This window comes from Berghia stephanieae, chromosome 2 (assembly GCF_034508935.2).
Source record: "Berghia stephanieae isolate SIO BIC M18660-M18661 chromosome 2, UCSD_Bste_1.3, whole genome shotgun sequence".
Lineage (NCBI taxonomy): Eukaryota > Metazoa > Mollusca > Gastropoda > Nudibranchia > Aeolidiidae > Berghia > Berghia stephanieae.
Window position 1 is genome coordinate 90,894,685 of NC_088361.1, and position 13,613 is coordinate 90,908,297.

At 35.1% G+C, this 13,613-nt stretch overlaps 1 protein-coding gene across 3 annotated transcripts in view; it reads left to right on the forward strand.

The window, feature by feature from the left end:
- LOC144965823 (uncharacterized) overlaps window positions 1–13,613 on the forward strand; it is a 390,278-nt gene that overhangs the window by 251,087 nt on the left and 125,578 nt on the right. For all 3 annotated transcript variants that reach the window (XM_078901578.1, XM_078901579.1, XM_078901577.1), the window contains exon 5: window positions 6,433–6,528. In XM_078901578.1, coding sequence (XP_078757704.1) covers window positions 6,433–6,528 — 96 coding nt within the window. The remainder of the gene's footprint in view (window positions 1–6,432; window positions 6,529–13,613) is intronic.

The window sequence follows — 13,613 nt, forward strand, 5'->3', positions numbered from 1 at the left end:
CAAATAAAACCAAACCAGCAACAACACTAATGCAGCTTCGAGGTCTAGTCGTATGACACTTGCCTTAGGACTGGTAAGTTCCAGGTTCGATTCCGTTTATGAGCGGCGCAGCGTTGAGTTGGATCCTTGAAAAAAGGCTCTGTACTCGACATGTTCTCAACTCACTCAGGTATAAAACGAGCACCTGACTGTTTAACAGCATAGTCTTCGTTGAAAAAAGAAAAACCCTGAAATATCGCCTCACAGACCGGTTTAAGGCGGTGAGCAGCAATTGCTACTGACCTTTGTTCGACAATGAGTGAGTAGAAATAGTGATCCCAGATTGTCCATAAATTACTCTGCTAGCCGTTAAGAGTTGTTTTGATGGCGAACTCGACAGTTAGTACCGATCGATTTGGTTTCAGAAACGCCGTACAATAAAACCGCTTAAACCAGATTTTCAGAATGAATGAAGTTGACATCAGGGGGTCCCGATAGCTCAGTCGGTAGAGCACTCGCTTCACACACAAAGGGGTGCAGTCGAGGTTTTTTTTCTGCCCCCCCCCCCCTTCTCTGTCCACCCAGCAGTGAATGGGTAGCTGAGTCTGTTTGATTTATCGGAAAGTACTTTGCGATAGACTTGCGTTCTATCCAAAGGATAGCAACCGATTGCTATTGTCCGTTTCACGCTATAGACACCTAGATAAACTCCGGCTCCATGGGCCAAATGGCTCTGAAGGATTAAGTTGACATCGCCCAGTTCTTTGTTACTGATTTTAATCCTCCAGCGGGTAGTTAATTCCGTCGGGCTATATATTGTGTGTTGGTACGATTGATCTGGTGAGCAAAATTAGTTGAGTATTTTAGCTTAACGCGCAAATCATCGATAGAGACATGATCGTCTATTTCGCTTTAAAGATATAGTAGTTTAAATCGTATTACAGTGATTTTTAAATTTTAAAAAAAGAATCGAGATGTGATTTTCTTCAAGAATTCCATTACGCATGTTATTTCTCCATATTATAAAGCGAAGTGAATATTAAACAGCTGGTAGATGTGGGCTGTTGAAAGTATTTTGGGACATATACGTTTAATATCACAAGAAAATGCCAAGGGGGGGGGGGGGGGGCTGTTATAATAATTTGTATTCAATGCCGTTTACTGTTCAGGATTTCTAACAGTCAAGTATTTACACCAATTAAGTTATAATCACTTCTTTTATAACAATCCCCGACCCCCAATCTCCGCCCTCCCTGCCCAAAGAAAAAAAATAAAAAGGAAAGAGAGAATAACATAGGAAAAAAACAAAGAAAGAAAGAAAAGAAGGATAGATAGCAAATCGGAAACGATTCTTTCGACCACGGTTGAGTAAACTGTTTTATATCCTTTGACATAGCTCGAATTTGTGAACAGCAGCAAAGTGGAACAAGCCTACAGAATTCGTTTCGTTTTATTGATCATTTTGGTTAACCGGTCTAGGTTTAACCGGATTGGACTGTATGGAATTATCACAACAATGTCTATAGATGTCGCTGACGTCACGTTGTTCCATCCGGCTCGTCGACAAGGGTAACTCTGCACCTTTTGATATTGGGGTTATGTTTTAGAACAATCTTATTATTTTCTGGCAATAACGAAATGGAATGGAAATAAGGTTTGGTTTATCAGGACATATGCACTCCCCCCCCCCCCCCCTCCCCCTTATCCCACGCCTAATGCCATTTCTGCCTTCTCTCATCGTCCTCAAATTAGTTTTTTTTAAAGTGCAAACAAAAACGGTGGTGAACGAATTCGGAATTTTGATTAAACTATTTGTACCACCATCAATGCCAAGCATTTGGTAAAATGACATCTGTCATACATTCCGAATGCTTTAGAAAATCTCCTCATAAATATAGACTTTTTAGAAATAAATGATTTGTATTAGTGTAATTTCGACCTCCCTGTTAACGCACAATCTTCAAACCTAAAACCAAAAAAATCCGATATCATTTTATCATAATCGAGTGTCATATCTATAACTAAATTCCACTTGTTTAGATATTAAAATGACAAAATTGAGAGTTATGACTTTGCTTTCAGGGATGAATTAAAAATTCAAAGGGAGATAATCGAAATCATTGGTTATTATAAATAATAATAGCATGCCTGCTTGCATTAATTATCTATGTTTTAAACCCGTATTTATCCTCTATTATGCATCGTCAGAAACATCATTCAAAGTCTATTTTGATGTTCAAATTGCTATGAATTTCCGGTTTCCGTTTACGTACAAATGTGTTTGAAATACCATTAGTTTATTCAAACTGCTACCTACCAGTTCGGTCATTGATTTTTTTTCACAATCCTGCTCTCTGCTTTCTCGTTAAAATACTAAAATCGCCTTCGGGACATGTTCTAATGCTTCTTTAATATGTTTACCCTTGTTAAGATTTTTTTCCTCCTTTATCCAATAAAATAATGCAGTAGAATAATAATAAAATGTTCTATTTCTAGACATTTCTAAATGTGTCTCGCTGCCTCAGAATGGTATTGCATTGTGCTGGTTTAGAGAGTAAAAATTTATATTTTTTTAAATTGAGCATTTATATAGCTCAATATCCACTCAACACTTAACATGTAAGACGAGACATGAAGCCTGTTTGGAGATATGACATTTTTTTTTCAACAGAGCCAACGCTAGTAACGGCTAGATACTCACTTTAATCTAAGTACGTTGAAAGAGTGAAGTAAAGAGCATTTTCCAAGACGCCGCTCATCGCGGGACTCGAACTCTAGACCCGCCAGTCCGAAGGCGAGTGCCATACCATAAGAACACATACCCGCACTAGATAAATCAAACTTCAATTTGAAATAAAAATATGAGCATTGAATTAAATTTTAAAGTTTCAATAAGAAGAATCAATATAATTTCTTAAAAATAAAAATAAAATTTTATATTTCTAATAATTCTCAATGTAAAATGCTAATTATTTGCATCTGTTTACCCTAATATAGTACCGTTTTGAGACGATGGGCCACAAATATCCTATTTTTTTCATTGAAGACATTTATTCGAATAACGTCTAAGGGAAGTTGTCTATACCGATAGATTAAACCTGTCGTACGCATGTCACAAAATTAACAATGTTCCGGTACTGGGGGAAAGACAGTCTCGTGCTGGGAGAAGAAACGGAAATAAGGACTACTTCAATGTTATCCTCCAACCTCGTCTAAGGGCGATCTCTCAAATTCTGACTGTCTCAAAATCCATTTTAACCACGACCCGTCCTTAAGCTCCTTTTTCTAGTTCATGGAGTCATATAAGAATCAAATTTTTTTAAAAAGAAACGAAATATAATTTATTGAAAGATGCTCTGATTGCCAACTATTGCAGTTTATGATTTCCGGTCATATTTTAAACAACCTACGCATTAATTTCTTTAGTGCAACTCAATTAACGAGCAGAGTACGCATTGCAGTAGCCTTTGGAATTATGGAATGATATCATTTATTAGTTTTATTGTATTTTATTTTTATTTTTGTCTTATCATCCATTTAGTTTCAATCAAACAGTTTTCATTAGTCTGGTCCTTCAGTAACGTCCGACTTTGGATTTTTAACTGTTTTGTTTGATTGTTTACTTGCTTTCTTTTTTTTCTTTTTCTTTGTTTATTTCTTTAGTTTGGAACTAAAGAAGATAATACAAAATCAGAAAAAAAATATTTCACAAGTGAAACTGCATTCTTAATGTCATAGTAAAATACATGCACTCATTGGCAATTGGAGGAAGGATTTCAGAAACAATGTGTAAATTTTAAAATTCTGAAGCAGTTGTTCACATTGCATTAAATAACAAAGTATTTTCTCTTTAAGCAGTTAACAACCGTATTCTAGAAAGACACGTAATTCAAAATCTCGCCAGATAATTCGTCCTTCAACTCTCAATCGTTTTAAATGACCCTCATCTTGGCAAAACCTCTCAAACCTGGATCCTCGAAAAGTTCATTGTTTGAGAGATTTTGTCAATATGAAGTCTTTTAAAACTATAGATACGAGTATTTGAAGGACGAGTTTTCTAACTACATTTTGAATACGTGTCTTTCCAGGGTACGGATGTTAACTGGTAAATCAAAGAACATAGATTTTCCACAATCTTTATAAAATATCAACAATAACATTTTCATTCTATCAAAATAGACGTCTATTATTTAGATATTTGCTAAACAAATAAATATACACCAATTTTATGCTTTGCAATCTTGATAAGAACAGAGGTCATCATAATAAGAGATGAATTTTGGCGCGCCGACAAGATGAAATGACTAAGCATTCGGTTGTAAACAGAGTGAATTCTCATTCAGTTCGCTCTTTTTTATTATTCTGAACATAATTTGTCAGCTAAACGTGGATGGCGCCTGTGAAGATCAGATTTGTTTACTTTAAAGACGGAAATGAGTTCACGGATCAATTTTACGCAGTAAATCTCAGTTTACAGAATCAATCGTGTTGGGATATAATACAAAAAAACAATATGTTGAACATTTCCAACGCCCAGGAAATCGCATATAAAAATAGGCCCACGTATAAATAAAAAGATTTCCGACTTCGTGAGAAATGAAGTTCCGATGACTGACTGGTAGAGCAATCGCCTTACACGCAAAGGGACCTTTGTCGGTTCTTTATATAGTCTCCTTTCTCCACATAATCTTATTTGATTTTAACCTCTGCATTTGTTTTTTTGTTTTTTGAGAGTCATAGAATTTTATTGATGATGATGATTATGTGAGATGGCTTGTGGAATGGAGAAAACGATTGTAATGGATACACACGTATCTTAGAATTGCGACACATAGGGTATGAAGAAATGGGTTGTAAGCTGTGCCTTGACACCGTTACACTGTAAAGGAAATCATTATCATGTTTTGATGTTCCTGGACTGAGAAATAAATTGTAATTGGTGTGCACGTATCTAGATTTGAACCATTACATTGCAATAAATAAATATGGCTGCCCAGTCTCTATGGAGGCTTGCAGTGAATGTGTGCGTCACTTCGAGTTTGTCAGTCTGTTTCTATTATCCAGTTAGTAATCTGCCTTCGTAAATCTCTGTCTAGTGCAAGTGTCCATGGCTTTAAAATGCGATCAAGTGTGTTAAGGTGCTGAGGCAGTTGGATTTTTTTCCTTGTGTTGTTGAAAATTGTAATGATAACCATTTTCATGTTTGAATATTTTTGTACAGAAATAAATTATAATTGGTGTTCATGTACATTTGAACCATTACATTGTAAAGATAACCATGTTTGAAGATTTTGGTACTGAAATAATGTGTATTTGGTGTGCATTCACCTTTGAAATGTTCCATCATTGAGCTAGTTCGAGGTGACTTGCTCAAGGCAACACAGCGCAGCGGGTAATCGAACTCGTTACCTTTCGGGTACGAAGTAAAGACCGTACCGCTGAGCCTTGCTGCCCCATAAAGATACATATTATCGTGTTTGGAGGCTCTGGGACTGAGAAATAAATTGCAATAGGTGCACGATGGCCATGATCATATCGTCATGCTTGGGGTGTTTACCACTGAAATGAAAGGCAAATAATGGCATAAGCCTATATTGCCTTTCTCTGGGATAGCAGTTGGATGATAGGATTACATGATGCATAGACTTAATTCCTATAACAATGAGAGGATTATTTTGGTTTGTTTGTCTTTCGGCAGAATTTACATTAACAAGATCCCTCGAAATCATGAGCAGCAATCATCTTAGTGATCATGATTTTAATTAGATTAAAAGAATGGCGTTTGATTTCACCAGTTAAGTGCCGTACCCTGGAATGGCACGTATTAAAAAGTATTGGACAGAAAACACGTCTTTCAACTGTCAATCCATTTAAATGACCCTTATCTTAGCAAAAACTCTCAAAACTAGGATTTCGTGAATTATAATAAATATATTGTTACTTATGTTTTAAATGCAATTAAGGAACTCTTTAAAAACGATAAACTCCTATTACTGATATGATATGATAAACATTTTTAGAAACCCCTAAGTTGTGTGGCTAGTTATGGTATGGCACTCGCTTTCGGATCGGAAGGTCCTGAGTTCGAGCCTCGCTCGGCGCATAGTTGGGTCCTTAGAAAAGGCTCTTTACTTACATTCTTTCACCGTACTCAGGTGTAAAATGAGTACCTGGCCGTTAACAGCGTTGTTCTGTCAAAAAAAAGTGTAATATTGCCTAACAGGCGTCATGTCTCGTTCTACATGTTATATATTGCTGTTGGTCAGGGACCCTTTCTAAAGCGCATTGAGCACTTTTAGTGGATATTGCGCTATATAAAAGCTCAAAGCTCAAGTTAAATTAAATGTCCTCTTTTTCATAGCTTCAATTGTGTTTATGTTCCATTTCACTACCATTATATCTTATTTTGATTCCCCCCCCCCCCTTTTCTCTCTCATCTCTCTATTCTTCCAGACAAGTTTCTACTCCCTGGCGTTGAAGTCATTGATCTCGTTGTCCACTGTGATCTTGTTGGGTCTGATCCTGGCCTACCATGGATTGGAAATACAGGTAAATATAATATTACCTTAATTTATCGATTTGTTTACATATTTTACAAGTATGCTTTTTTAAATAAGGATATTATATTCATGTTCATGTTTCCTATCATATTGTATTTGTCTATTGTATCAACAGTTAGATAGTAATGAATTATGGTAAAATGGGAACCTTTCTTGCATTCCACCATATAATTATACACAAGTAAATAAATATAAAACAGTTCAAACTAAGGATATGGGATTCAAAATGTGCATTACATGAAATTGCACTGTTGTGAAAGATTTGAGTAAAATTGAATTTAACAACCTCGTAAAAAAAAGCCAACAATATCAGAATACGAAACATGGAAAGTTTCGGGTTCAAATCCCTTCTTCAGTCGACAACAACAAAAACAGTTAAAATGTTAATAAACAAACGGCAGAGAACTTTTTTTACAATCCACATCTTCTAGCAAAGTCGTATTCTCTTTTTGAAATAGAAATATTAATGTACATTGTGAACCGATCTGATTAGGAATCATTAAATAGCTTTTAAAAGATATGCCAGAAAATGATTAACAAGTAAATGACTGACTTTGCACCTGATGTCCATTGGACGATGGGAACGTCAGCGAATCATTCCTTGTCTTTTATTATCTATTTAGATTAGTGTGCAAAGTTCTTTTTGGAAATTTATCAGTTAACTGTCGTACTCGGGAAAAAATAACAACATGTGTTTTAACATTTGGCCAGAAACACGTCGTTCAAATGTCGACCGATTCTAATGAACCTCGCCTTGACAATAAACAAAAAAGAAAAAAAAAAAAAAAGAAAAAAAAAACAAAAAAAAAAAAAAAAAACAAACAACAACAACTACTCTCAAACCAGTTTCTTTTTTTATTTTTTTTTATTTTTTTGGCTTTTTTTTATTTGCCAAGATTATGGTCATTTAAATCGATCGGCAATTGAAGGACGACTTTTCTGGCCAAATTTTGAAAACATGTTTTCCCACAGTAGGTACGGCAATTCAACGGTTAAAGACGACGTGCACTTATTTGCAGGTCTGATAACCCATCATTGTTGTAAAGGAAGTCTCAAAAAAAAAAAAAAGCAAAAAATGTCCATTACAACAGCAATGTTAAACTTGGCACATAATCGGGGGAAATAAAAATAGTATCTTAGACAGTCTCTGATATAGATCTCTGTGTTAAGTATTCCTGACAATTCCAATTTCTTCACTTAAAATACGCACTTTTAGATTGCACATAATGCCATTCTTTTCACTTAACAGCTGTCCATTAGAACTAAAACCGTATCTTTAAAACTAAACTACGAAGATTAAATCACAGAGACTGGCAGTAACCATCAAACGTTTAAAGCGTCGTAACATCAAAATCAGAAGGAAATTTAAATGACTATTGCTAATTTATTTTCGTAGTTTAGGACATTCATCATTCGATTAATTTTCAATTTTATGTATTCAATACATCTAAAATACATTTAAAATTTACATTCATATATGACATTATAACACAAATCTAGACTGTTAATGCTAAATTTGATAAGTTGGGCAATATATTATGATAATATTATATTTATCTATGTAAGTTCTTATATCAGCCATGACATATTTAAAACCATAATATGACTTCATATAGGTACCAAAAAAAGAACCCCATTTGATTATATTAGACATAACATATTTATATAACAGTCTACAATTAGTCACAAATGTAGATATATAGATGTGACCCACCGTCTCAAAACGGTAATATGTCGGATCTTTCTAGAAGCCGGAAATTAAATAGCCATAATTACTTTTGAGTTAATTTCTCTTCGTTATGGCGGAGAAAAAAAATATTATTTCTGGCATAGCAGAAACATTTTAAAATCCACATTTCTAATTATTTTATTCCCTAAATTTACTATTCGGGGTACGATTCATCCCAGCATAACACTATTTGGAGGCGACGAGTCACATATAATATAACATCATATTTATTATTCTTGTTGGATAAGATCATTTTATTCCATTTTAATTGGTTGATGTTGTGATCTTTATGTCAACACCACGTCGTAAACCTGTGTCTAATACAATAATATTTGATTATTTCTGTAACATCCTCTTCTATATTAGCAAGTTAACGAGTCCGTTCATCGAACCTAAACGATCGACCAACGACGAGAAAGAATACCAGGATTAGTTGTCAGACATCATCACTCGACGCCCGGTGCTCGAGTTACAGACGTTTAGCGACTCCCGCTCGAGCAACAGGTGTCATGTGACGACGTCTGCGGACAAATGATAGCCTCCGTAAACTCATGGCCTGACACTGACCAAAAAATGATGTCAAAAGACAAGTCTTTGACCACAAAAGAAAACAAATCGTGATTTCTATTCAATACTTCAACCAATGGGATCACTTATTTCATTGAGTGCTACTAACAACAACTCACTAGACGCTGCACAAACCTAAAAAAAAAATGACGCCAAACCATAAGTCCTAGTGGATTCTAGTGTCAGGCTATAAGTTAACGATGGCGATGGACCGATATGGTTTTCTTCCATGGTTTTGGTCGATCGTATAGGTTCAAGGAATGGAATCTTTAACTTGCTACCATAGAATACCTACCTACGTCACTATGACGCTGATATTGTTATTCCATTATTATAACTGTAATCCCATTGCATTGTGTATTGTCGCTGAGACTGGTTGGTTCCTTATAACAAAACCCATGTCAGTGTCGTACCGTGCACCATGCAGCATTGCACAGACAAACACGAGATTTTGTTGGGTTTTTGTCTTGGCTTGAAAACTTTAATTTCAAATATTATGTGACCATTCGTCTAAAAACGCTTTTTTCTCATTTATTGAGCGTTTTTATCGCGTAATATCAACTAAACGCTTTCAGAGCGCTTTACAAAGGATCCCTGGCCAACAACAATAAATACGTAAATTGTAGAACTAGACTTGAATCCTGTAATATTACAATTTTTTTCTGACAGGGACAAACATTTTAAACGGATAATCACTCATTTGACACCTATGGTGAGAGAATGAGAATAAAGAGCCTTGTCCAAAGAATAAACTATGTGCCGAGCAAGGCTCGAACACGGGACCCTCTGATCCGAAAGGGTTGGGTCACAAATAAGTCAAATGAGGAAACTCCAATTTGTGAGAAAAAAAAATCATACTAAATCTGGCACTTCTTTGAAATCTCAGGTTATAGTTTTTGTAATTTTTCCCAGTTTGACAAATTCGAAGTCATCTTTATATCGATATATCTATTTGAAGTTAGCGTTTTCTGGCCAATTTGTAAAACATGAGTTTTGTCTTTGTCAGCAATATGCACAATTGTATGGCTAAATATTGTAATTCAGAAAAATATTCTAAATTAGATACGTACTTAAATCGTTAACAAATAATTGCTTATTTAACCACTGACGGGCAAAATTATTGTACTCTATCAGATTTCGTTCCGTTTGTTCGTTTGTTTTGTTTTGCAGGTTTATTGCTATTTTCTTTAAATTGTTTTCTTTTTGGTTTTGTTTTGTTTTGTTTTCTTATCATTTTTTATCTCTTCATTTTGTCTTTTCTTTTATGTGTTTTTCGGTCTGTTTTGTTCAGTTTGAAATATCTTATATATCTTTTTTCTTTTTACTGTTCTTTTTGCTCTTTACTTTGTTAATTTCTTCCTTTAAGAATATTCCTTTCCGATTTGAATAACAGTGCGGTGGGGCTGAGAAAGGATTGTGTAAATTGCAACCAGCGATTAAAATACTACAAACTGGTTATACAGCAATTTGAAAGAATAAAAAGAAAAAATACAAACACACACAAAAAATAAATAAATAAATAAATAAATAAATAAATAAATAAACAGAACAAAAACAAATTTAAAAAATGACACCCAATCTTTTTTAAAACCCGAAAAAAAATGAAACAAAAACAAACAAAAACAACGAAACAAAATAAAATCTTGTCCCAAGCGTTTCCACTTTGAATTTTACAACCACAATTAATCAGTTAACTGCCGCACTCTTAAAAGAGATATATTTAGATATCTGACCAGAAAAATCTTATTTCAAATATCGATCGATTTAAATGACCCCAATCTTTGCAAAAACTCTCAAACCTGAGATCTTAATCAAGACCTTGAAGGTCCCAGGTTTGAGAGGGTTTTTTTTTTCTAAGATGAGGATATTTAAATCGATCGATATTGAAGGACGAGTTTTATGGCCACAAGGGTCTTTTAATTAACTGGTTTACACTGAATCACTGGGTGCTTTCCTCTTTGATTGTCAATCTTACTCTATCCACGGAAAGACATTGATTGAATTCCTCCTCCTTCCTTCTTGATTGTCAATCTTATTCTATACGTGGAAAGACATTGAATAAATTCCTCCTCCATCCTCTTTGATTGCCAATCTTATTCTATACGTGGATAGACATTGAATAAATTCTTCCTCCTTACTCTTTAATTGTCAATCTTATTCTATCCGTGGAAAGACATTGAATAAATTCCTCCTCCATCCTCTTTGATTGTCAATCTACGTGGAAATACATTGAATTAATTCCTCCTCCTTCTTCTTTAATTGTCAATCTTATTCTATAAGTGGAAAGACATTGAATGAATTCCTTCTACTTCGAACAATTTGCACTTTTTTCTCTCTTGAGTAGGTATAAAATATCCTTTTGTTGTCTTTTTGGGTTGTTTTTTTTTTTAAACTTTAACTCGAAGGCTGTACGGACGGCCAACCAGATCCTGAATTTTTGGATCATTTTCATGATCAGTAATTCTTTGAAAGACATTAGGCAAACATCCCGGTTTTTCTACATGGGTAATAACAAATGCTTGCTACACTGTGGATTGGACGCTTTTCTATTGCAAAGTACCAGATCTACCAGGTCTAACAGACTCAGCTACCCAATCTCTGCTAGCTACACAATCTCTGCTGAATGGACAGGGGAGTCGGGGAAAAAAATTCGACTTCACCCGGGATTGATCTAGGTCCCTTTGCGGTTGAAGCTAGTATTCTACCAACTGAGGTATTTAGACGTCCATTTTTTATTATGAGAGCCTTCCATAGATTTTAAGAATGTGACAATATTAATTTGTTTTTTTACTGTCGAAGGTAAAACATATACCATTTTGTTTAGCCTCATAGAAAACTTTTCTGATTACATTTTGTTGTCTTTCTTCTTACAGTTTGTTTGTTTTGTTTTGTTTTTTGTTTCATTTTCTTTTCTTTTTCATTAGCTGTTGTGACTAACACTTGACAGTTCGGCCACTTCCTCTGGTGATATTATATTATACTTACCTTTCAAAATCCACGCCGTATGCCAGATCTCTTTACCAGCTAACTGCGCTACTATGGAAAGACGCGGAGTTAAAAATTTGGCCAGAAAACTCGTCCTTCAAATATCGATCGAGTTAATTGACTGCCATCTTGGCAACAAAACAAAAAAAAAAACAAATAAAAAAAAACAAAACTGTCAAACCTGGGGCTTCAGATTAGCAGGATGGCCATTTAAATCGATCGATATTTGAAAGACAATTTTTTTCTGGCCAAATTGTTAAATGTGACCCCTCGCGTCAAAACGGTATTATGTAGGGATTAACCAGATGCTAAAGAGACAATTTAAAGACAGACTGATAAAAGACATCAACTCATGTTTTCTACCCTTCTAAAATGTTGTATTCATTCTCCTTAATAAAACATATGTACTATGTGACCCAAGTCTGATATTTCTGGATAGAAATGTAATTTCCAACATCTTATTCATCCCGACACAATGCCGTTTTGAGGCGATGGATCACAAATACGTGTCTGTTCAGAGAACAGCAGTTAACGGGTGAAGTCTCAGTCGAGCACTTAGGTTTTTTATATATAAGGAGGGGGGGGGGGGTGATCATTGCTCTTTCTTTTGGAGCCCGAGACGACAGAATCTCTCTCACTGAGAAATTAAGAAGCAGAAGAAGAAGAAGAAGAAGAAGAAGAAGAAGAAGAAGAAGAAGAAGAAGAAGAAGAAGAAGAAGAAGAAGAAGAAGAAGAAGGAGGAGGAGAAGGATGAGGAGGAAGAGGAGGAGGAGGGGGAGGATGAGGAGAGGTAGTATTATTTTCGTCAGTGGCTGTAACATCATCATGAAAAAAAGCACGAAAACGTATATAATGTCCAGATTCATTGTTAGTGAGTATTTATATAGAGCGCGCGAAAGAATCCATCGAAATTGGCATTGACCAATCGGGTAGTGAATAATTGAAGGCTTAACTTTATTCCGATGTCCAGGGAGACGTCATTTATTGGTAGCTATTGACCCTCATCTCCAGGTTCCGCTTCAGACTAGTATAGTAACGCTGAGGGATAAGAAAGAAATTACCAGGGTAAATGAATGACACATCTCAAATAGAGTTGCCTGTCCTTGACCCGACAAGGATTTCGTATCTGAATTCAAACAAATGGTCACGATCAAAATAACATTTCCATGTGCTCGAGGTCATTGGGCACATTGTAAAGTGTACTCAAAATGACCCTACATAGTGAAAAATGTTCACAGTTTGAGAAATATTCCAACGTTAAAATTGGTCATAATTTTTCTCAGCATGACTCATGGGTATGTTTACAACTTTCATAAACAAAGCAGTGTGTTTAAATACATTGAGAAATGTCCAGTTGTTGTACAGCAACAAACCATGTGATCGATGACTAGGTTGGACGAAAACATGAATATAGATCGCTCCCATTCTTTGCACCGTACATAGAAAAAAATCACGATGATAATGATGAAAAATGATGTTATGTGACCAGTCGAATCAAAAGTATTTTGACTGTGTGAAAATAATGCCTTATGCTGAGTATAAGGGTTTTAAAAAGGGTACTACACGTGTAAACACTATTTTATTTTGGTGGCCTGGATGGTTTCTTATGAGTGAACAAAACTCACAAAACTACACAATTCATTAAAACAACAAGCCAAAACACTGAGATACCAGTCCCATGTGGAAAGGTCTTTGAAATTATTTTAATACCCACCAATATAAAAAATAATTAAAAAATGATCAGTTTTTATATAGATAGTATGCGCTTGGCTAAGAAGCTCATAACATTGCCA